A 25,324-nucleotide genomic window follows, 5' to 3' on the forward strand; every position below is an offset into this window, starting at 1 on the left:
GGTGCCATTCACAGCTGTCAGCTCCCCTCAGCTGCTCAGCCCTGGCTGCCAGTTTGGTTACATGTGTGCCAATTCAGCTGTGTAATGTCACCCAGACTCCCTGTGTCTGAGCTGTGCCTCAGAACTCCTGTCAGGCACAGCTCATTGCTCAGCTCCACCGCGCTGCCCGTGCAACAGCAGGGTCAGTGCTCCAGCCCCACTTGTGTTTAAAACAAAATACTTTTATCTTTGCCTTCCTCTGTGCTGGCTTGTGAATTGACTTAAGCAAGGGATGAGCTACTCAAGCTGCCTGGCAGTCAGGGCTGGGCAAGGTGGAGGAAATGAGATTTTCCCCAGGGGAGCTCTGCTAAAGCACCTCCTGCATCCCTCAGTCTGTCCTGGGCTCATCAGACTTCCTGCTCTGAGCCCTTCCCAAAGAGCTTTGGTCTGGGCTTCGGTGTTTACCTCTCTGTACACGAATCTTCAAGTTATAAAATAAAATACATAAGGGAAGGCAAAGAGATAGGTCATGATGAATAAACACTTAGACAAGGAAGAAACAAAACATCCTACCAGAACAATTTCTGTTACAGCTGGTTCCAACACTCTTCTAAGACATTCAGCTTATAGGATCAGTATTGAAGGTTCTACTTGTACTAAACTTTTCCTACATGTCTTTGGACTAACCACACTCAATTGCCTTTTCTGAGGCACTGGATGACATTTTTGACACCCCATTTGGGACATTCCTTCCAACTATCACACTGCAAGAGTACAAGCCTCAGCTGCTATACTTGACCTGTCAGTGCACAATGAAGGTCTTGGGTATGATGAGGTGTCTAAATTGGCATTAGATTAATGTGTTTAGTCAGCTGAACCCCATCTTTACTAGTTTTGATTTCCTGTAAAAAGGAAATACATACAACATACTTTTAATTTCTGTATATACAGTGCCAGACACACTGTGGCTTTGATCTTGGCTGACATTACTGTAATAAAACTGGTTCTCATCCCCAGCAGTTGTTTCTAACTCAAAACACATGCTTCATGTCCCTCAGCTACTGTTCCTGAGCACCACAGCCCCTCTCCTGACAGCTCTTCATACCACATCAAAACAATGCTCAGGATTTCAGCTATCAGTTCTGCTCAGTGCTTTCTTCTCAGTGAAGAGGCTCTTGAGACTACATCTGCAATGGTTACTTACTTTAAATCACTGACCATGGGCCATTCTCACTGACTGCAGCAGGAGCTGCTGAATACTCCATAGTTTTTAAAACCACTTTATAAGTGTCCTTGCAAAGATTTAAGAGCACACTTTAGGCATCTGCTTAAAAAATGAAATAAGAAATGGTCTTGCTCTATGAATACTCAGCTTGGGGGGTTGTGGCATTTCTTCCAAAACTTTTCTGTGGAGATGCTGGTACCAAATGCTTTCTATGCCTCTCTAACCATGGGAAACAAAGCAATTCATCAGAAGGCATGGCAAAGGCAGCTTTCTCACAGAGTAATGTTCTTTCCTGAGGAGTAGAACCAGTGTCAATGGATTAATCTTGACAGCTTCAAGAAACACTTGCCAGCAGGGCAGATAGAGATAAAATTATTTGCACAAAGGTGTCTTTGCCAGCTATATAAACAATTGATTCCCTCTAAAGCCTTACCTTCAGAGATATTTCTATGTAACAAACTGGTACTATACGAGAATTCCTACATCAACACAAGTCTCTCTTCTAGCAGGGAAAACAGAGGTGGTATCTCACCAGTCAGTCTTTGCTAGGGAAATAGCTTTTATAGTGGACAAAGTTAATGCCCTATCAACATTAATGTCAGTCTCTCTGTGCTATGGCTGGTCACACACCACTGCTCCAGCAGCTCTCAGTATAAAATTCTTTGTGCTTCAGGATACGAGAACCCGGGCAGGGAGGAACTGGAAGGACCTCTGAGTTGAACAAGACAAGCCAAATTCTCAGCTGCAAGAGAGCAAGAGTGCTGTAGATCACCACAAAACTTTTTCAGTCAGAGAGCATATTATAGGAAGAGCTTTTTTCCCAAGATGTAAACTACACTAACCTGGAAGCCCATCTAATTGCTGTAACCTTTGATGCCTGCAAGGAGCAAGAAGAAAAAATCAGCCTGTGGGCAAAAATTAGCAGAGTTTTGGAGTTTAGTCTCCATGCTGGTTTCCATTCTCCCATGCAGAAGTGGCACAGAGATTTGGTGCTCATCCCAGTAACCCTCTGAGGAGCAGATAATTATCTCAGAGCTGCTCACTCAATGAGCTGGCTGAAGGAGTCAGACACATGCCTGAATGTAGCCCACCTTCCCAAAATGGAGGAATTTCCCTGCTTCCTAGAAACACTTTTCCCTCTTCACGAGTTTATATCAGGCCTTCTGATGCTCTGTTGGAACAAATTACTGCTGAATTATAGGTTGTTACATTGGCCACAGCTTTGTCCTGAATACCAGCAACTTCTTCTTTTGCTCTCTGCTCAAACAAAGGGAACATTGTTTTCTCCACACCGTGCTTTGACAGAAAATGCAGGCTTGAGCTAAACTGCTTTAACATCTTGATGGGTTAGGTAGGATTTACCTCCCTAGAAGTAATTTACTAGTAGAGAAGGAAGGGGAAGAAGGTTTTCAAATGGTTGCTTGCTTTTTGTTTTATGTTCAAATCTTCCTTTGAGACAGAAAGAAAGAAAAACTGGGAAGTTGTGAAATCTACAGGACAATGAACCTAAAAGCTGCTTTTGCTAAAGGCTGGGTTGTTAAATTATATTGCTAACAAAAACCAGAAAACCAGACCTTTGGAGTGAACCATCCATACATTCAGGGGAATAAAAAAACTCTTGTATTTCTTACAATGATTGGTATGATTACTGTGAATTGTCAGAGAAGGAAAATAGTTCAAAACCACCCTGATGAAACTAGGAAATGCCTTATGTGATGCAATCCAGGATCAAAATTCTGCTCTTTCTGCTCTAGAGGGCAGAAAATGGTGTGAGAGCCTGTGCCACTGGCACTGTGGGGGTGATCATGAGAATATAATTTAGCTTTCCTGTGTCTTTTTTTTTATTGGACAAAGGAATCCAAAAAATATTTCACTCCTCTCCAAATATCACCCTGCATACACATATTTCAAGAACCAATGTTTTAGCTGAATCATTTTAAAGCATAATTTAAACCCTCAAGTTTTAAATTTCACTTTGTTGAGAAGACTAACTTTTTTCCCCCAAACATTTCCTCTTGGAAATGGAGAAAGACAAAACAATCAAGGATAAGGATCTACTGCTTCCATGTTTTTTCACTCACAAGAAAAAAAAAAAAAAGATGGCAACATATTGAGTCAGGAAGAAAATCTACTCTCAGTTTTGATTTTATTACAATAGGAAAAAGTCAGATGTTGACATCATAGTTTTGTTGACATTGATGGAAAGGTGGAAGAAAAATCTTCCTAAATGATCTTTTTCTTTGTTACTTGTGCTGCACAGAAATTATAAAATGAAAATGATACTTGGAAATGGTAGCTTTACTTTCACCTACATCACTGAATATCATTGCCCTGTGTACTCTGCTACCACAGCTACCTACAGGGTCACTATAAAGCCTCAGAAATGCTCTTTTAAAAAAAAGTAAAATTATTATTATTCCTGACCTGTATAGCTTTTCCTTTTTAGGATATCAGAGTTTACCTGGATCTGACCACACATTTATTTCAGTATAATTATGGAAACCACATGCTTGTAATGACTGTGGATCCCATTCATGCCAGACACAACTGCATTTTAGCCAGTGGAATGCAGCACTGGACAAACAGTGCTCAGGGGAGTGCCCAGTGCTGTAAGAGATTTCAGACCCCAGATACCTCACACTCTCCCTTTGGTGGATGCCAGTTACACAATACTGAAGTGATGTGTGAGCACTGAGAGCCTCTGTGCTCCAAGACCTCACACTGGGCAACCTTTGGAGTGCTGACATGAGCATGTTTTGTTATTGACCTTGGATCAAACTGATTGGGGCCCAAGTCCTTACCCAGGCAAAATCCCCAGGAATTTCAGTACAAATTTTGCCTGAGGACCGTAGGAGTGATTCAGACTAATGTGAGAACTAATGTCCTGGAAGCTTTTTCTAGGCAGCATCCTAATTATAGACTCAAGCTTGACATCTGTAGCACAAACTCATGCTGCATTTTGCAACCTGAGCCTCTCTGTGAGGAACCACAAAACAAAAACAACGCTGACTTATCATTCACAAAGGCCCTTCATTAGGTGTCCTCAGACTCTGGTATTTAAATCAAGAGCAGTGTATGAGCTGTTTCAAAAGATGACAAGGTAGGAAAATGCCACTGGGTTTATTTTCTATTGGGCGCAGCACACAGCTGGGAGCTGCTGTCACTCCTGTCCAAACAAACCATATGTTGGAACCTCTGCACATTAATACATGGATTTTTTCCCCCCTAGAACAAACTGTTGGCACAGTATACACTTCTTTTGTCCCTCTATCTCCAGGTGAAAGAGAATAGATCTATCCCAGTTACTAAACTTGTGAAGTACCTATCAGGTGCCCTTGGGAAATGCCTACAAATTGTTGGCACTGCATCTCATCTCTTCTGGGTTACCAGATGATTATTTTCCACATCAGTGGACAATGATAAAAGTAGAAGAGATTGTGCTTTCTTCCTCTTTAGATGAGGTGTTGACAGACAATAAATCATTTCACAAGACTGACACTGATTTCCTTGTATTTGGATATGGAAAGCAAAATGCAACTGCCTTCTATGATGCCTTTCTCAAGCCACCAACTGGTATTGGAGGAATTAAATTAGTAAGGGTTTCATTTTCCAGTCTGTGCCTCCCAGAGCTTTTGTTTAGATGATCTTAAATTCCATGCAAGCCCCATGTGGATTTTTTAAAAAAAATTGCTTTTTGACAATATCTGTACCTGCCTGTCAAGGGGTGGTTGTCCATGTCCTTCCATGTGTATGTAAAATACATCAGGACAGATTCCGTGGATGAAACTAGAATAATGCAGGATGAACTAATTTGCTGTTGGCAAACAAGTTCAAGTGTGCTCTGCTAAACAGACATTAACTCAGAACAGCCTCTTTTTGCTCATACTGTAAGAAGACAGGGGTTTTAAGGCAGTGAGGGTCAAGACTGGATGTAAAATATATATCTTTTAAACATCCTCTCTCTCTTTTTCCCCTCTGCATCTTCCATGTTGATTCCCCAGCTGTGCACTTGCCCATTAAATTTCATTGCAGAAGATGGACCAAGAGTATTTTAGGCCACCCTGAAATTTTAGCTTGCAATCCAGTCTTTGAAAATCCTTCCTACCTTAGACATTATCCCAGAGTACCATGATATTTTATTTCAGGCTGAAAGTAGTAAGCCAGTAAAGTCAGAACACTAAACACATGATTTGGAGGCCACTGAGCAGGCTGACATATGAAATTATGAATTATGACATATGAAATTACTAAATGTACAAATTAAAGAAATGTACAAATTGAAGTTGGTGTTCTTTTACCTTGGTATCATGACTAGATCTGTACACAGAACTCTCTCTGTCCAACAGCTCCACATCACTAACTTTCCCAAAGGGTTGCACAGAATTTAGTGACAGCTTTCATTCAAGTCTGTGGAGGGTATTTTGTACCTAACCTCACTGAAATCAAGAGTCTCTTTGTGGTGCATAAATTGACTGTGCAAAAGGAAATCAAGTCAACAAGAATTGGATAGATAAATCCTAAAATGCCTGGACTTTTAGGGAGAGGTGATCATGCTTTTTCCCCTGTTACTTAATAGAGTCAAACTACTATTGGAGTTCTTGGAAATAAAGCCCTGTTTGGGTTGAAATTACTAAGGCTTCTATTTCTAGAGTTCTAAAACTCTTCCCTTCTATTTAAACTACCATCTCTTCTGTTCTCATTTATGGCCTGATGTGCAGAAGCACGAATTGTTCCCATGAAAGACAGATTTTCAAAAGCTGTAATGGTCTAAGAGATACCAATTTCTCCTGAAATTTTGCTTTTTCTGCTGAAAAGTTCTTCCTTGTTTCAAAATATTTTTTTTTTCTAGGGAAGACTCTCATAAATCTGTGATTAAATGCAGTCTAATTCCCAGTTATGGAGATGTTCAAAAGAAACAGTGGTTGAAAGAGTGAGACAAAACCTATAGTCCACCAAAAAGTTAGGTTGTCATTGACTCCTTAGAGGCAGCAAACTCAGATGTTAATGTACGTTTCCAAAGGTCACTAAGACACTACAGCAATGCTCTGAAGGTGAAGATTGAGGACTATTTCTTTTAAAACTGATTAATTTTTAATATATATTTTAAAATCTGCCTGTATGTCTGTACTTTTTGTCTTCACTTGTGCACTATTCCCACTTCAACAGAGGCATAAATCTGCATGTACAGACACACACTTTTCATTATTTAATGTACCACCTGAAATATTATATGATTTTGATCGGCAACTCATTGATTTGTACTGGATTTTTTTCTGCTGTGCTACACGAAAACTTAATTATCTACAGCCATCAGTTCCATTACAATAGGGCCTTGAAGAATGATTAGACTTTTAATTTTAGTAGGGTAAGCTACTTGCAAATCAGTTCTTGAATTTACAGTACAATGTTGGATATGACTTAACAAGAAGGATTAATTGTCTGGAATCATGGAATGCCTTTACAAACCAGTGGGGTTTTTTACTTTTAGGGACTCTGACATTACTGAGGTCAGACTCTCACTGCACATGGTGGCACCAAATAGAACTGAAATAAAGTAAACAGAAGGAGGACAAAATCTGAGCACTCAGAAGCATCAAATTAATTCACCCTGCCCATTCATAGATTATATGTGACCCCACTGCACTCGGTGGGAGTTTTGCCAATTAATTTCAATAGGAGGAGAATCTGGGTTGGACTGAAGTTTCCTGCTTCTGCCCACAGCAAGAGAAGCATTCCAGACCGCTGTCAGGAAGGGAAAATAAAAGTGCAAATTCCCAGTAACTGTGGCAACAGGAGGGGCAGTTTTCTTTGCCATCCTGTAATTTTGATGGCAAATTTTGTAACTTTCTCCCTCCATCAAATTAAAGCTTTCTTGCCCCGTGGAAGGCATGTCAGGGAAAGAGCACAGAACAAGGCCATCAACACAAACTGCCCTCAGAAGCCTTTTCACATTTCCCACCTCACATCTGTCACAATGGCAAATCCATGTTTGCAAACAGCATGGAAAAACTGCCTTTAAATGCTGTAATTCCTCAAAAGACAGGGAATTAGCTCAGCCTGCTCTGTGAATGTCTCTCAATCCATGTGAGCAGCAAGAGGTGATGAGCTCCCTCAGCAAAGTGCCAAGACTTCTGTTATGGAGACAAGAGCTCAAGACTGCACAGGCTGTCCAACTCTGTTTGCATTTATCTTCCTTTTTTACCCTTTCCTTCACTAAGGTCCTCTCTGCTGTATCCTTGGACTTGGTAACTTCATTAAGGGCTGCAAACACCCAGTGAGGCTTTGGGCGAGGTTTGAGAGGGGCTGCAAACATCCAGTGAAGATTTGGACTAGGTTTGAGAGCCTCAGGAAAGCAGCAGCATATGCACAATATGAGTGATGATGCCCTAAGGACTGTCACAGGCAGTCAAACCAAAAGGGGATGCAAGTGAGTTTCTCTTCCCTTCCACCTTGTGTCCTCTGTTTTACAGGAGGCAGTGCCCATGCTGTCAAGTGGGCAGCACTCTATAAAGTTAAAAGACAGCAAAATCTGCCTCTGTAGCTGCCAAGGACAAAGAAAAGATGAGAAACATATGTTCTCTGTGTTTGGGATGATTCAGTGTAGGTAGACTACCTGGGTCAGAGCCCAGATGGTGTAAACTGCTGAGTCTCAGAACTTACATTAGCTGAGTATCTAGATTAATAAGTATTTTTTATTTGAACTTCTGAACTATACTGATACTTGTCATTAAAAAAAAAAAAAAAAAAAGCCAAGCCTCCAAACTACCTCCAAGGGAAAAGCAAAGAAGCAAAAACTGATGTGAGTTCTTTAAAGTATTGGTGTGAATCAGTGTCAGAGCTCAGGCAGGAGCACAAGTCCTCTGAGCATCAGTGCAACACCTCTGATGCAAAGGCCACACCTGAAGTTTATTGAGCTAACACAGCAGCTTAAGGAGGTCTGAACTACCCTGCGTGCTCCAGTCATCTGTCATTTGAAATTCTCAGGGCTGATACCTCAAAAGTCAACATTAATTAGTCACTGAACAAAGTGTGCTTGAACGGGCAGTCACAGTCAGCCATGGAGTTCAGATGCTGTGCTAGAAACAGAAGGTGATGAGATTTGATGAGCACTTGAACAAAAGACACTGAAGGTGCACAGGAGGCAACTGAGCTAAACATAACAAAACAAGGAAGACATTGTAGTCTTGGTGATGTAAGCTTGGACTGAGAGTAGGTGGGATTCAAATGTCTTGGGAACACTCAAGCCAAAGGGATTCATGAGGGAATTTACATCTGTGCCATCTGTCCTTCACTTATTTTGTAAATGGCTTTTGGGAGAGAAATAATGCCATCTTTCTCTTCCAATTTAACCCTACTGGTGATTGACTGCTGGCAGGAATGCCAAAGCATTCAACCCAGGAGATAACACACCAAAAATAAACCTCACCCTAAACAAAATGCCCTGCCCTGTCGCTTACTCACAGTGCCTTTTCTGTGATGTCATCTTAAGCTGAAACCATTACTTCTCAGTTCTTCTGGCTCAGATGTGAGATAATTTTGATAAACCATGTCTTACAAAACTCACCTTATCAAATTGACCAGGAAGAACTGACAGCAAGCTGGAGATGTGTTACCTTTCACTTCTTAATATCACCACCCACAAAAGGGGCTTGTTAGCTCAAATATGGATTGACCACACTCAACAGTACATGCAGTGAGTCCTCACCTGATTTATTCATCTATGGTACGCCACTGAACATTTTGGACATGATTAATACAGTTATTTCTAAGTGATTGCTGAAGTAAAAGTAAACTATATAAGCTATGAAAATACCAGCATAAAAACCAAAATAACCTGATTTGGGAAAAGTCTGAGCAAGTCACCACAGTGACTGTTTCAAGTCCAGATACCTAAGTACTGTGGGTATAACCTGATATTAATCATCCAATTTTTTTTAGAAGAACTTCATTCTATTGGCAACAATAGTGGTTACTAATATTCTAAAGGTCATGAACAGCTATTAAAAATCTTGCTGAAGAAAGAAAAGCACAACTTTGCCATGTCCAATCTTCCTGTTACTGGAAGCTATGTTTGTGATGGAATCCCATAGACTTTGATTGTTTGGAGAGAAGGGTGATATCTAGGGACATGTTTCATGTCTTGTCTTCCAAAATCAAACAAAGAAAATGCACATTCCTGTGATGAAAGTCAAGAGTAGAGCCATTGTCCATGGGCTTTGTAAAGGTTCCAAGTCTGACATTTCCTAAGTGCACAACCAGCAATGACAACTCCTAAGTGGCTCTGAAGTGTTACACAGCTTGTGTTGGTAAAAGAGAAGGTGGCAGAAGATTCAATAATGGTAATAAAATGTTGGGGAAGGGCTGCTTTCTTCAAGCCCTTCCTTCTTCAGGATTTCTAATAAGGGGTTGTTGGTGAATTTGCACTTTGTACAAACACCTTGTCAAGTCCAAAAAAGAAGAGTAAGAAATAGCACACTTAGAAGAAATGTCAGAGAGCTTAACTCCTCCTGGCAAAAGCAAACACAAATCCACTGATTTCAGTGGAGTTACAGATGGCCCCATTAAGGTACAACAGAGCTGATTTGGCCCTTTTGCCATACTGTCTCTCTGCTTTCCCTGAGAAACCTTTGCTTCCAAAGGAACCAGCCATGTGCAAAGAGCCTGCAACAATGAGCTTCAATTAAATAAATGAACATAGGGCACACTTGTATTTCAAAACTTTTCTCAGTAGTAGACTGTACCAGCAAGTATTGATCTTTCATCTGTTTAATTTCAGGATCTAATGCCCCTATCACAGACTAAACACTGATCTGCAGAATATCAATTATTGTACACGTATTTCTGCTTCCCATGGTTTCCCACAAGCACTAAATTGGAGTCATGTATAAGCATATTGCATGTCTCAGGAAGAACTTGTTCTTCCTTAGAAGCCATCTCAGCACTCCAGCAGATGGGCACAGGCTTTGTGGCTAAAAGCACGGAGAGAGACAGAGAAGGAGAGAGAGAAAAAGAAAGATAAGAAAGTTGCTTACTGTTTCGAGGCTTCTCCTCATCCATGCCTTCATCTTCATTTTCTGGATCAATATCTTCTGCTTGAGTTATCCAGTCTAAGTATCCCTTCAGATCCTCCTCTAGCTGCTGCTTTTCCCGAAGCTTCTGGAAATCGCCTCGAGCCTTGGCCTTTTCTCTTTCTTTGGAAAACTCCCTAGCAAGAGGGAGGGAGGGACGGGACATGGGTGGAAATGAGGAAGAGATGGAAGAAAAACAATGGGTTAGATTGATTTCCACCAGAAAGTCTTCTCAGTCTGTGTAGCACATCCAGCTGTTTCTATTCTCTCCAGACAAACACATGTATGGAGCATCCTTGCTGTGCACACAGATGCAAAACAGCTGGAGTGTCCACATATCTATCAACACTTAGGAAAAGACTGATACCTTTTTCAAAACTTTTCGTTCTCAGCATTTGATTGACAATTCAAATAAAATATATATATGACATTTATGTACAATTTTGTGTACAATACCAGACATTTTCTAACATTCTGTAAACACTTTATATTCTCCAACAGTTATCTACAAATGTCTGTATGAATAATGGTTAAAGATGAACTGTTTGACAATAATCTGACATCTGGAGAGTGAGCTGGTGGCTCTAATTTCTAGCCAGGTTTCAACCAGCGTTTAAGATTTTATACTTCATCACAACTAAATTGGGCTGGTTTAAGTGTAATTAATGGTACTCACAATCCTGTACACATTTAATTATGGACCATTTCACCCACAGTAAGGGAAAATATAGTTAAAAACTCAGACCTCAAAGTTTTACTGAAGACTTTCAGCATTTGAGGCTGTTATCTGAAATGAAATACATTTTTCAAATCTCACACTGGATGGACAAATACAATAAATTATGGATAGACAAAACTAAGAGAGTCTGCCAGAAAGTGGACAGGGCAAAACATTTGATGATAGTTTTATGAAAGAACCCTGTTGGGAATACAGACTTAAAACAGGGCATAAGAACAAGAATTTCCTGTCGCTTTGTTATGATCCTGGATTTGTTATGATTCTCAGCTTTGCCTTCTTTTTGGCTGCAGTGCTGTTTCTTCTCCTCTTTCAGCAATAATTTTTTTCAAGAAATGCTGACCTCCCGTATTTAGAGACTGATGTGGTTCTAACCCAGGTTTTAACACTTGTATTTTAAAAAGTAAGTTTAATGATTGTGAAAATTGCTGGACCAAGAATACTTAAGCACTAAGTCTTATATCTGTTGAAGCAGATCACTACACAAGACACACAGAGCAGATAATACAGGCCACTCTTTCCAGGAAAAGAGGTAAAGCCATTCTCCTCAGTGCATTATCCATTACTGTTGCTGAAGACTGTCAGCAGCGAATAGATTTAACAAAATGCTACTCCACTTGCCATTTGTCTTAGGTTTGCTCCTGCAAAAATGAATAGGAAATCTACCACTGATTTTGGTGGCATAATATTAGGTTAATGGAAATCCTAGTCAAAATGTGAATTTTATGAGTGCCATGTGACTGAGGTGGAGGTGGGTATCTAACAGTGATGGTGAGGTACTTTCCTCCTGTCTGGTCCAACACCTGCTGAAAGACTTCCATGAACTTTACAGGCTTTGCATAGGGTTTTCGGAATTCTGAGCTGTGCATGAAACCAGCACTGTAGCAGGATCAAAGCAGGATGATCCCTTAATTTGTAGCCAAAATATGTGACAATGACAACGTATGCCAGTGACATTGGAACCCTGTTATATTGCTGAGGGTTCAGGTCCTCCCAAGGAAATGTGATAAAAAAGGTGGAGGTGAGGAAGAGAACCACTGGCTTCTCTGGCCTGATGTTAGTCCACATTCAGCTCTGGGTCCAAACTTAGCCTCAAGGCTTGGAAAAAATGAAAAATGAAATTTTCTCATACTGGGAGTGATATTTTGTTATTCACAATATAAAAGAAACAAATAAGCCCAACAATAGTAATAAAAACTGCACAAAGATTGTTAGGAAAAAATCAATCACTGGTGGTTATATTTTCTGCTTCAGTAACACCTTTCCCCTGGGTATGCTACACTGGTGTATCCATATTAATGAATTAACTCTTAAAAAAGAAAACACTGAATGAATCTATGTATTATTAAGCCTGTTTGTTAAATCAAATTCAAATATTTTGATTTTCAGCTCATGAAGTATTATTTTAGAATCTAAAACAAATGGGTCAAATTTTGAAATGGGCTGAACCTAGAGTTTTCTAACACAATGCAAAACACTATGATTACCTTGTGAAAATGACCTGCAATTCCACGTCTCTTCCCTTTGTAGAACACATGACCCTCCACATCTCAAATGACTCTCCAAAGAAGACAACTGGTTTAAATTGTTCTAATTTCTATGCTCTACTAACACTAAACCATTGAGAACAGGTGGCTCAGGAAATTGCTACTGCAATTCAAACCACCTCCCATGTGGGCAAATGTAGCTCACAATCAAGAGTTCTTATCAGTGGCCGTTTTCCATCCCATGGCAAGGGAGCTGGTGGCCCCAGCCCAGGCTGTATTGCAGGCAGGTGCACACGTTGCTGCTGCCTCCAGCACAGCTGGCAGTAAATGGTCACTGTCTGCAGCTCCAGCAGGCAGGCCAAGCACCACAGAAGCTCTTGATGGAAGTGCCAGGTTCATCTAGAGTCTTCAAGTCTTTTTGACTTTGACTTTTTGACTCTTTCACAAAAAAGGCTGCACAATCATGGCAGGGTGAGGCCAACAAAGGCTCGCAGAACTAGCAAGCAATCTGTCCTTTTTCAGTGAACCCAAAACATCGGTATAACAGTGGGTGAATCTGATTGTTTTTACACAATCCAGTTTGTTTCATTTTGGTTTACTTCTCCCAGAAAATTATAGAAATGCCTGCCAGTGGGAATACCAGAGGGCAGAATATTCTGGAGAGATGTTTTCTCTGCGTGGGGTTAGAGTGGGTCAACACCATAAACACCCAGCTCTGCATTATGTGCTGTTTCATAAGAAAATTTCTCTTTCCTATCCCAGTGATGGAATTTAGGTTACTCTTGTTGATATGATTTCTCACACTTAGAGGCGAGATGGAAAGTGAGCAAAACAGCAGAATTCTAACAGTTCAAAACTTTCTTACTACTCAAAGTGGAGCACAAGGCTCCAAACCTCATCCACCCTGAGAAGTACACCAAGGAATGGGAAGGGTTGGAAGAAGGGACAGAAAATTAGGAAAAATACCTGAAAGGTCATACAACCTGCTGAAGGAGGAGCTACAACCATAGCCAGCCTCCTGTTCACTGTGACCTCTTTCTTGACAGCAAAAACGTCAAAAGCAGCCAACTGTGTTTTGCAGGATCCTCTCAAAGCAGAAGAAACCTCTATTCTCCTGCCCTCCATTTGCCTTAGGCAACTGCTTGTTTGGCCTCTGTCCTGGGATTTGGATCAAAATACAAAGGAAATGGGACTCTATATTCTTAGGTGTACTTGTCTGAAGGTTGAACCTTCTCTGGCTTTTTTTTCCTCATTAATTAACTGTAACAGATAACACAGATGTGAACATCTCTGATCTAAAGTGACTTCTTATCACTGCTCAGAGCAATGATGTGGAATTGTTTTGCCTGGGTTTGAGGAGGTCTGCTGTGTGATCTGCTGACTGGATATTCCTTAGGAGTACATGAATTTTGTACTGTGCTCAGCCAAGTCAGGAGGAGATTACAGCTCCACATATAAATATTCTGACATGCTATTTAGGCTAGTATGTGATTAGTAAATTCACCAGGACCATGAATGGATGATATACCTGAGGAAAAACAAATTACAAAAGAGCTCTTTCAGCAGAGCAAAATTCAGCATTTCATTTTGCAGGTGCAATCAAGGTGTCTTTGTGAGTACAATTAATTACACTTATGTATTCAGAAGTGATTACCCTCCTCCCCCCAACCTAATCTATCATTTGTGAAGCCTACCTACACAACATGCCTGCTGAAGCTCCTGAAATAGATAAATGGGGAAAAAAATCAGAGATGCCCAGAATGGATATTCAGAGATAACCAGGAATGCTGCTTTGTATCTAGAACAGACAGGTGGATCATCAGCATAGATCAGACTAATAGCAATAGCAAGTCTTCGAGAGAAAAAGCTGAATCTGCAAAGTGAAGACACTTTGTAACTCAGCAGAATTTAGAACTGCTTTAGAAAGTTAATTGTTTAGGAACTGCTTATATAGACCAAAGAAAATTTGGAACATTTCTCCCATAATTTCTGTGTTTTTTCATGGATGCAAATTCTCAAGTTTCTTTTTACTTTTCTCCAGTTGGGGACATTTTTGCAGAAACAGTGCAGCTGTCATAACACTGTGAAGACAGCCAGAAAGAGTGACTCACAGCTTAAACAAGGTGAATTTCATCTTTGATTTTCAGTTCCCTCTACAGACTGTTTCCATCTCCTATGACTAACTGCGGTGGTTTACCTGCAGTATGGCAGGAGGTGGAACATTTAGGCCTCAAAACACTTTTTTTGAGTTGAAAATAAGAGAGAGAGGAAACTAAACTATTAATTATGCACAGGTAAAAATCCAAGTGCAGGTAAATTGAATCAGCAGTGCTTCAATACTGAGCACTCCCCATGGCTGGGCTCACAGGCACTTTTTATCCAATCAGATACCATATAATCCTTAACAACATTTCTATAGGATCCTTGAGTGCACCTCTGATGGAACAGATCCCTTTCCCTGTCAGCTGATCATCATCCCCCACCAGTGCTGACATCCTTACCTGCTGGCCAGAGTATCCACCTGGAGGAATGATGAGTTTGTGTTTCAAAACTGTACCAGGGCATCACTCTCCAAATATGCAAACACAGATTATTGCCCAACACTTCATTACTGAGTTTTCTCCACACTTCCATTATGGTGTGGAATCCCTTCTCCTTGCAGCAGCTGTCACAGTGGCTAGTCTCCTTCAATGGAGTCAGGAAGACAGAAATAATACCTCCTGCAGACCTTCTATTACCTGTGTCTTTGCCAGATGGCCAAAGGTGGATCTTTTTCCCCAGTCCCACTGCTGCATTTCCTATCTTGTTGGCCCAAGTACCGAGGACATAATTTCTATGAGGCATCAAGTCCTCTCTCCTGCTCAGAGATCATTTTCCCTGTCTTTTGATCAAAAGACAAGGGACTTCAGGGCTGCCTGCTCAGGCAGCAGGTACAGGCCCTAATGAAACTCATTTAGAGCTCATCAGAGGGGGCTGGGTGGTAGAAACAAAAAGAGGATGCATAAAAGTCCTCATACCATATTTATCCATGTACACAGAATGCCTGTAGCCCCCAGTCATGCCCAAATATGGAACTAGAAGCCTAATCCTAGAAGATTTTTTTTTTTTAATTTTGCAAGGAATGTTTGCTGGCTTGATTCCTTAAATTATGTGTCTCCCCAGGGGCAGTAAAGTTTTTAACTACTGGGGACAATACCCATTGTTTTTAATCAAAGCTACTAAAATGATGCTTTGCAGCGAGGGTTGTACTGCAGAACTGAAATACAGCTAAATGTCTGGATGTCTTAAAAATGCTTAAACACTAAAAGGACTTCCCCTGCTTCTCTATTCATCCTTGGAAAAGGTCAGAGGGAAATGATCTTTTCTCCCTGCATCATGCCAAGTTTGCAATCTGCACAATAGAGAAGATGGGCTTACTGAAGGAGAAACGTGCCCAAGACTTTCTCCAGGGAAAATGGTCTCCTGGTAGGCTGTGCTTCAGATGTTCTAAACAATGTGAAAATTTCTCCTGTGAGAAGACATAATTTGGCAGGAATCTCATCCTACAGATGTAAAGGGATTTGTCTCATGCTCTCATTTCTCCTTCAGTCCTACTGACTCTTCCAGAAATTCTACTATAATCCCCTTCTATGGTGTGTGGATTGCTTTGCCCACAGGAGAGCACAGCGCTGTCTTCTTCCCACAGTGTACAGGTAGAGGAATGTGTTACAGACAAAAAATTGTCTAATATTCTTTTGATTTAGTCAAAAGACTCCTTCTGTGATACTAGGAATGCTGTATTTTGCTATTGGCACAGCAATAGCCTAGGCCTTAAGGTTCTTGAGATCAACCCACCACTGACCGTTGTTTTGGTAACCAGAGAGTAGGAATAGAAATACAAATTTTTAAAAATAAACAATAATAAAACATTTTCCTGGTACTGCTTACCCGCTAAGTACACCGAGAACCAAGTTAAGTACAAAAAATGACCCTATGATGATTAGTGTAACAAAATAGATCCAGGGCCAGTCCCTTCCTATGGCATCATTGACCTGGAAGAGTGGAATGATAATTAGTGAGACAAGCTCAGATTCTGAGCACTGCAAGGCTCCAGCCAAAGAGATCCCAAGTCACCAGCAGTAAGGTTCTTCAATAGCCAGTTTTCTGGAAATTTATGACAGGTTGACATAAATAATTTTGAAGGCCCTGAGGTTGAATTTCTCTGTCAGGGAATAACACCGCTTTTGTTACCTGTATTGTTATTTGCAATATTTGGACATTTTGTCAAAGTATTTCAGAGCTGATGTGAAGCTTCCTTGGATTCAGATTTTTAATCCCTCTGAAAGTATCCTGGTGACAGGGAAGAACCCTTATTATGGAGTCTTGCCCTGTAGCATTGGAAAAAGGACACCAAAACTGTCAGCTTACCCGCTCAACACACCAAGAACCAGATTTAGAACGAAAAAGGATCCAAAGATGACCAGACTGACAAAATACACCCATGGTAACTCATAGCCCATAGCGTCCTGCATCTGGAAAGATGAAGGAAAGTTAGAAGACAGAGAGGGAAAGCAGAAATGATTAGGCAAAGGAGCAGATGGAAAGGTCTGTAAATAGAGCCTGTGGTTGGTTTACACATAATCATACCAAGTGTTTCTCTTTGTTCTTTCTGATGTGACCACTCCTTTGATTATTTTTTTCATCTATTTCCTCATTGTTCTATTATTAGTCAGTGACTAATACAGCCTAAGATATAACAATGTGCCCTACTGGCACTTCCTAGGATGCTCAAAATTGTGAACTTACTTTTTGGAATTTATTTAAAACACCTCAAAGGGTTCACCCCATGAATTCTAAACTTGGCTGCTCACATATATGTCCCTCTGCTGCCAGGGAAAATACTTCTAGTTTTTGGTAGGCATTGCCACAGTGTACTGTCAGATCACATTTACTTCCCATGTGTAGCACTGGTACCTCAGAGAGGAGCAGGTGGGGACTGGGCAAATACTGATCTTTCTGTGTAAATCTTCACAGTTTACCACTGTGAGGGCAGCAGCTTTGTTCTTTCAAGGAAGGTGTTTTCAAGGCCCACCATGTTCTGACCTGGCCAAGTGTTTCCTAAAGCTTCCTCACAAGCTTCATTCTCTTGACTTGAAGGATGATTCACTTATCTAAACGCAATTCCTACACAACTGAATACTAGGAGAATCTAAGAGTGTAAACTGAATTACATGGATTTCACACTACTTTAAGCCTCTTCACATGAAGGAGGGAGACTTATCTTAGCACCAGAACCTGTATTATATGAGGTCCAGTTCTAGCCCACAATAAGATCTTGTACATATTCTAAAAGCATCTTGTACATAAACGCTATTTCATCTTGAAGTCTCCTTCAAAGTTCAAAATTTTGTAAAGTTGCTGGATACCTTAACAGAATCTCACTTTCATAAAAGTATCAAAAATACCAGAGTCCCTTCTTTACTCTTCATAAACAATTATCTTTAAATCCAGAAATAACATCATTAAAGAAACAGATGGTGGTTAACATTTTCAGGAGCACTAAATTGATTTATGAACATAAATTGCAGAATTTAAAGTACCTAAAGGCATAAAGAAATCTAGATTCCTTTGTTTTCCACTCTTTTGAAAATTTTGTCTTCTCTTTCCAGGAAAATGCTCTTTCCTTTGCAACCTAAACATTTGTTGGAATCACAGGAGAAATATCCTTCCATACATGGACCTCAAGATTCATAACAACTCAGGAAAGGAATTTCAGACCTTCAATAGGACAATAATCAGTTCTTCCAAAGTAGAGTCACTAAAGTTCTTGTCTGGCAGTAGTCCACAGTCAATGGACTGATCTAGAACTCCGTCTCAGCTCCTTCAGCTGTCACTGAACTGAAGTAGACTCATTAACAAATAAACTTAAAATCTGCCTCTGTGTAAACAGTTCATCAGCTCCTTCCTCACAGGATAAATACATTTGGTGGGCAGAAGAGTATCTGAGATGCTAACATTCCCTAAGCATAATAAATGTCTCCCCTTTTTATAGTTTTGCAGGATTTTTCAGTTAGTTTATAAATCTTACTAATTACTATTTGTGCTTGCAGGCCACATTTCATCCCATGTGACCAAAAAGTGGCGCCCCTGGTGTCTGCTGCACATCAGGGCTTTAATGAGAATAAAGCATCCTCAAGTATAAAGATGGAAGCAAAAACTCACCTGAGATCCCAGTTGGGAAACCAGGAAGGCAAAATGTAAATGCCCAAGTTGGAATTAAGTAAAGAAATTAGGTTTAACACCCTCTCTCTCCTACAAAGAACACCAATATCTATTTAAAGCAATCTGCACAAACGAGTATGGATGACATTGAAAAACTACCATAAGAATTTACCTCTGTGGGCACAATGATGAATAGACATCCCTCTAATTATGATAGATGGTGATAAAACAGCCTGAGCTGCATGGCATTTATCTATCATCAGTTTGGGATTTTTTGTCAGCTGGAAAAGTAGAACTTCTCAAAGCTGCGGTACAAGGGAATTGTAAAGAGCCAAAGCCAGGGTGCCAGGTGCAGAGGTCATATTCATGTCAGAAGAAGAACAAAACTTCCCTGGCATGAAGAAATTTCCAGATGGCAAGAAGCTTCCACTATGCCCTGGTAAAGTATCTAACTAGAATATAGTGTACTCTGTTATTCCCAATGCCTGCACAATTGCATAACAATTGTACCAGCTAGCATCAGCACAAATTAGTCCTGTAAAGCAGACCTGCATTCTGGTACAACAGAGCATTTGGGACTTCTCAGACTGAAAATTTCAGAGGTCAGCTTTTTATCTCCTTTTTATTGCACATTTATATACATAAGAGAGAAGCTGAGGGGCAGAGACAGCAAGAGCTTCTCAAGCGTAGAGAAACTGCCAGTATTTGGCAGACAGCTGAGTCTGTCTCTGTTCCTGGACTTCTCTATGTTTGGTGCTCTGTCTTTTTTTCTTTAGTAGCACATGAGATTATTCCTGTGGGACTGACCCACAGGTGACAGGAATGTATGTTATATGAACATATAATGTTAAGTGTTTGTTAAATTATGTTAAAACCTCCCTGCAATAAGGAAACAGTACACTGTGAGCTTACACTGTGAGCTCCTGAAAAACAGCTGCAGGAGAAATGCAGAGAAATAGGTTGGTTGGTGAAAGCTGGGGGAAAAGAATAGGAATAGACTTACTCAAAACAATAATAGCAAGGCCAGGAGTGTTGCCTTCTGCACCCTCCTGAGAGCAGAAAATGAAGTCTGCAAATACATTTTGTACTGCTACCCCCAGAGAACAGGAACCAACTCAGTTATAGGTTACCTCTCCAGGATGAGCAGCTCCTGGTACACAGCTCAGTTTTGTGGTGCCTGAGTGCAACACTTCTCCCTGAGTGTTTACTACAAACCCTAGGAATCCCAACAGAAAAGGTAGATCATCTTCTAAATTCACAGTTCTAAACAAACACTATAATATCAACCAATTGAGGTCCAAATTACAACTTTCAGTCCAGGTGATTGCAACCTGATGCCAACTTAAGCATGTGTGGAACAATAGTTACATCAGCTGGAAGCTCAGAATGAGTGGGAAGCTGCCGATTGTCATTTATGGAAATAATTCTGCTTTCTGAGTCAAGCTGCCCAACCTCTCACAGCTCACATCTCAACACTTACATGTCACTACTCTCAACAGTGAGGAAGCTGGCACATTTCAGAGCCATGCATCATCTCTCAGAGAGCTTGGAGATAAGGATTCCTTCTCATTATTATTTCCTACATACTCTCTCTGGCACTGTGGGGACATCATTTGGCTCATTACGCCTCAGCTTTCCAATCTGCAAAGTGGGAAACTACCCTGCCTCACTGGGTACTGTCAAAGAAACCACTCAGTTTCATGACAAAAAGAGGTCATTTCAGCATATCCAAGGTCTGCTGGAAGAGCTCCATCTTTGCCAAGCACCCTTAACTGCTCTCATGTCTGTAGTGTTTCAGCAGAGGCCTTTCTCTCAATGGTACAGGTAATCACCTAGAAAAAACACCAGGGGTTTTAATTCTGTATTCTGCTGATCTCAATTACTATCAGCAGTTTCAGTAAGGGCCAAGGAATAAAAATCTTTCTTCATAGACCTTTGTACCTCTGTCTTCTGGTTCTTCGGAAGACACAGGTGAGATCACATTGGTTGTTTGGTCATTTTTTTTCTTTCCCAGGGATAATAGTCTGGCACATTTGCAAGTGTCTCATTCCTTACACAGGCACCATAGTTCAAAGACAATATAATAAAACCTATTACCATAGTGGTTGAGCATCACCAAGCACAGGCTTTCAGTCTCTTAATGGGAGGGGTAGGCACAATTCACTAAATTCTGCTGACTTTACATGTCACACACTCACACCCTGACACTTTGTGGTCAATGTCTTTCAAAAACAACAGAGGGTCACAGGAAAAGTTTAATCCATCAGAAAAGGGCAGCTGGAAATCAGTCAATGGAAAGCAGCAAGCTGAATAAAATGAAATCTGCCTTGCTCAGTGCACAGTGCTGGAGAGCTGCAGCTTAATGGAAAGTAAGTTAGGGCACCTGGGCTAGGCTTCTGTTCCTCAAATAAATTGTTAATTGATTTCTAATGACTATAGAATGGTGTGATAACACTTTTTAAAATGCTAGTATTACAAGTATTCTATAATGAAGTGTAGTATTCTATAAGGAAGTGTATAATCTTTCACAGAGTAACATTCATTGAGAGGAGCAGCATATTTATTAAAATTAAAGGGCAGCAAATTTGGAAATTTTGCATAGAAATGCTATTTTCTGTAACCCATCTGTGGAATTTACTGCTTCAGAAAACAACCTAGCCAAAACTAATGGCTATGGCCAGTAGGAAGATCTCTAGCTGAAACCAAGTGTTTCTTGTGACAATCTAAAATTGGAGATTATTGGGAGTGGAAGACAGCAGAAATAAGATATAACAAATAACTGTCATTAAATCTATCCTTCAGCTTGAAGACTTTGTTTTGAAAACCATCTTTTTTGGGAGCAGGGCTTAAGCACCTTTCTTACTTTTGGGATGTGTAGAAGTCATTTCCTCAGCTCAGATCAAAGATCTCATGGTAGGCTACTGGCAGGCAGAGCTCAGGGGATGCATAAAGGGCCATGCAGGTACTGATGAGAGATTGGGATATTTATCATTGATCAAGGAGGTTTTGTTTCAAACATAAATTTTCCTTTTCCAGCTCCCCTTTTGAAATTTGCACACATACAGTCAGGGAACAAAAAAGATGTCATAAATCCAGGTGATCCTTCAGAAATAAGGTAGGGTGAATTTCCTACAAAGTGCCTGCATACATCTGTCCAGTGAAGAACCAAAACTTTGAAACATCTACCTTTCCTCATGCTAGATATATTTCATCAGCAGAAACAGATGAAGAAGAAAATATTCATCCTAAATGAGAAAAACTATATTGCTGGCAGCTCCTAACAACATCTAACTAACAACCATAACTGGTGACAGCCAGATTTTTGAGGCTGCTCTGCAAAGAAGAAAAAAAAAATTTCCTCAACAAAACAGTATCTTCTGGTTAACTTTTCAACTGCAGACCCTATTTGGGCTTAATAACCCTTGACTCTGCAGTACTTTGAGTCTTTACCTTGAAAGCTCTTGGGAATTATCAGAGGACATGTGACAAGAAGGTTTGACTCCTGCCTTTCTCTTAATTTCTGCTTACAGAGCTGAGACATCTGGGAATTATCTTATTTGGTCTTAACTTGCAGTGGGTAATAGGATTGTGATTATTGAGACTGTGACACAAATAAATCAACCCTCAAATATGCAGAAATTTAGTGTTTTTAGCTCTGGTAATGAACCCTGTACATTATGTTTTTATCTGATTTCTAAACTCTATACTTCTTATGTTATAATGGGACTTTTAATGTAATACTTGTGATAATTATATTAACTATGCAATTTTTAATATATTGTAAACCTCGCTGTTTTTAACCAGGAAATTGCTTATTATTATTCTCAATTTCTAATTTTACAAATCTGTAAATGCTTAAATGAAGCCCCAGAAATATGTCAATGAGGTGACACAGAATTAAAGATTGAGTTACAAGAGACACAGTACTAAAATTGACTTTCTATGTATGATAGGCTCAGTAAGCCAACTTTTTCCAACCTGTGGGGAAAACCATGAGATTTTCTTTAGCACTGAAATCCTGCACCTCCTGAATCTGCTGGTTTATTTGAAGCCTGAATGGTGTGAGGTTGCTGTGTATCATGTCAATAAAGACATTAAAAAAGTCATACTTTTACTTGATAAATTCCTGGTTGTTCTCCACATACACTTCAAGTAAGTCTATAGACACAACATACATTCATCTGACTTCACCATTCAGAGAAGGAGCAAGGAAAGGATCATATTTCCCAATACCCAGCACATACCCTAAAAGGTGGATTTAGTGCATTATTACATAAGCATGCAGATTCTACCTTGCAGATCCTCCATTATGTAAAATCTAATTCATTGTCTTTGCTTGGTTGGTTTTTAATCCAGCAATCATGTGTTTGTATAATTCAAGGCACATAAATGAATAATTCCACTGAGGCCAATGGTCAATATTATTGTTACCAGTGGAAATGAGCTGATATGAATAAGTGCTTTCCTTGAATAGGCTGGGGCACAGAACTGGGAGGAATGTATGATTAGGAGTTAATCTTCAGAAATTCCTCAGGAAAAAAATTGAAGCTTAATGTACATAGTGACTAAAAAATGACAAAAAACATTTAAGCATTTCCATCTATAAATTTGAGTGCATCATTAAAAGTATTATCATCTTGTTGACCTGGAATAGTCTTTCGGATGTTCTGAGTCTTTAGGACAGGTGAAAAGGAGTGGAAAATTAAGGTCTCAGAGCCGACTCAAGAGAGAGAGATGGGGGTAAAAAAATGACAAAAAATCCTAACTTTGTAATAAGCAAAAACGTAAAAACTAAAATAAACTAGACTGACTTTTAATGACTTAGGAACAATAGCTTGAAACACAGGCAAAGGCTTGCAGATGTCGTTGCTCTTAGTCTAGGTAGAATTTTTTGCTAAGCATCAACATCCTAATAATCTTAGAGGGACTCCAAGCCACAGTCACTCCTTAAAACCATTCCTAAATTCACATTTTGTACCTGGTGCTATCAGGTGGATGCAAAGAAGACACCAGAGAGTTCAACCCAGCTGCAGTTTGAATAGATGACAGTCAAAGGAACAAGCAGCACCTGATCAGCTGGTCCTGTTTTTAAAATCATGTTTCTTTTATTTTGAAGTACTGAAGGAAAAAGGAAATTTTAAGCTCAGTTGTCTTCTCCAAGCTCTTATGGCTCTACTTACTGTGTTACCTCAACTGTGGAATTTTACAAATTCTGTATGTGCATTCTCTAGGTACATATAAGTACCTAGAACTTTTTTCAATGTCTTCGTGAGAAAGGCAAGACAGAGCTGGGTGAAGACAAGGGCACAGGGATCATGAACCAGGGCAGAGAATGCTCCAGACAGGTTATTCTGTTATAGACCCACTGTGGGATAAAGATGAATAATTTAGGCAAGATTCATCACATGTTGGAGAAATAGTAGGACAGTAGAAATGCAAGAGGATTCCAATGTTTAGCTTGGTTCCCCAGTTGTTCTGTATACTCTGTAGAGATGGAAAGAGCAAATTAAAATTCACTCTGAGGCAGAAACATTGACAATTTGTACAGAATTCTCTGTAGGAGCTAAATGGAGCCATTAACTGAGAAAGGACTGCCTTGATGAGGACAACAGAAACATCAAGATTCATTTGCAACAGAGAACCCTTGAGAAAGAATCAAAGAAACTGCAGCTATGGAAGATGAGTCTGGAAGAGAGAAGGGGAAGATGGCAGACCGATCTGAGAACGGGGACTCTGCAGAGTTTGCTTCTTCACCTCTCCTAACAAAGACTGAAGGTCTTCAAAGATGTTGAACCTGCTATAAATGTCCTCAGCCAAGTACACCTGCCCTGACCCAGATGAAACATCACTTGTGGCTTATTATTTAAAAGCTTTTGGTGTAGCTATATTTCATTGCTACACTGCCTAAACTCCCTGGCAAGAGGGTGCAGTCTCCAGAAGTGACCAAGATTCCCCACACAGCCCTGCACAGAAGACAAATGGAAGCAGTGCTGGGGCTAAATCTCCAGAACCATGAGAGGACAGCCTCCTGCAGGAGATACACCTTGACTGGCTTGAGCTTCCTGGGGACACTGTGCAAAGGCAGGAGTCCCACAGAAGGGTCCTACCAGGTTGCTGCCACCTGCTCAAGAGCAAGGCAGGAGATAAGATCAGCTCTGCCTCAGAACCAGGTCACTGCTTGATGGCAAAGCGAAAAACATGTCAAATAGCTCATATGAGCTTCTCTAAAGTTATACAGGAATGCCATTTTGCTGTCACATGGAGCAAACCATGTTTGCTTTGGTTCCATGCAGTTTGAGGCAAGTGCATTGCTACCAGTAGAGTTTGCCTCACTTTGTTTTATAGCCACACATCTCCATCACTCATTAAATACAGGCCCTTTTTCAAGGATATTCACATTTTATCAGCTGGGAAAGACTGTATAAAGTCAGAGAAAGATAGAAAAGGCCAAACTTGCATCTATCTAGTACCAGATGACTGATACTGACTGTATGTTGTCACTGAGTCCTTCCACTGCTTTTTATCTCTCAGTATATAAGCACTGAAATCCACATCATTATTTTACTCGTTAGTAAACTTCCACATTCATATTTCATCTGTTTTCAGCTTGGGTGCACATTGTTTTTAA

At 40.2% G+C, this 25,324-nt stretch overlaps 1 protein-coding gene across 8 annotated transcripts in view; it reads right to left on the reverse strand.

Moving 5' to 3' along the window:
* CACNA1C (calcium voltage-gated channel subunit alpha1 C) overlaps window positions 1–25,324 on the reverse strand; it is a 451,825-nt gene that overhangs the window by 126,101 nt on the left and 300,400 nt on the right. For 7 of the 8 annotated variants that reach the window (XM_074540173.1, XM_074540179.1, XM_074540178.1 and 4 more), the window contains exons 8-9: window positions 16,903–17,006; window positions 10,237–10,409 (exon numbers count right to left, since the gene is read on the reverse strand). In XM_074540173.1, coding sequence (XP_074396274.1) covers window positions 10,237–10,409; window positions 16,903–17,006 — 277 coding nt within the window. Of the gene's footprint in view, window positions 1–10,236; window positions 10,410–16,422; window positions 16,527–16,902; window positions 17,007–25,324 lie in introns of all 8 variants that reach the window. The other variant, XM_074540180.1, reaches the window with a different exon arrangement.

The sequence above is a fragment of the Zonotrichia albicollis genome, chromosome 4 (genome assembly GCF_047830755.1).
Source record: "Zonotrichia albicollis isolate bZonAlb1 chromosome 4, bZonAlb1.hap1, whole genome shotgun sequence".
Taxonomy (NCBI): Eukaryota; Metazoa; Chordata; class Aves; order Passeriformes; family Passerellidae; genus Zonotrichia; species Zonotrichia albicollis.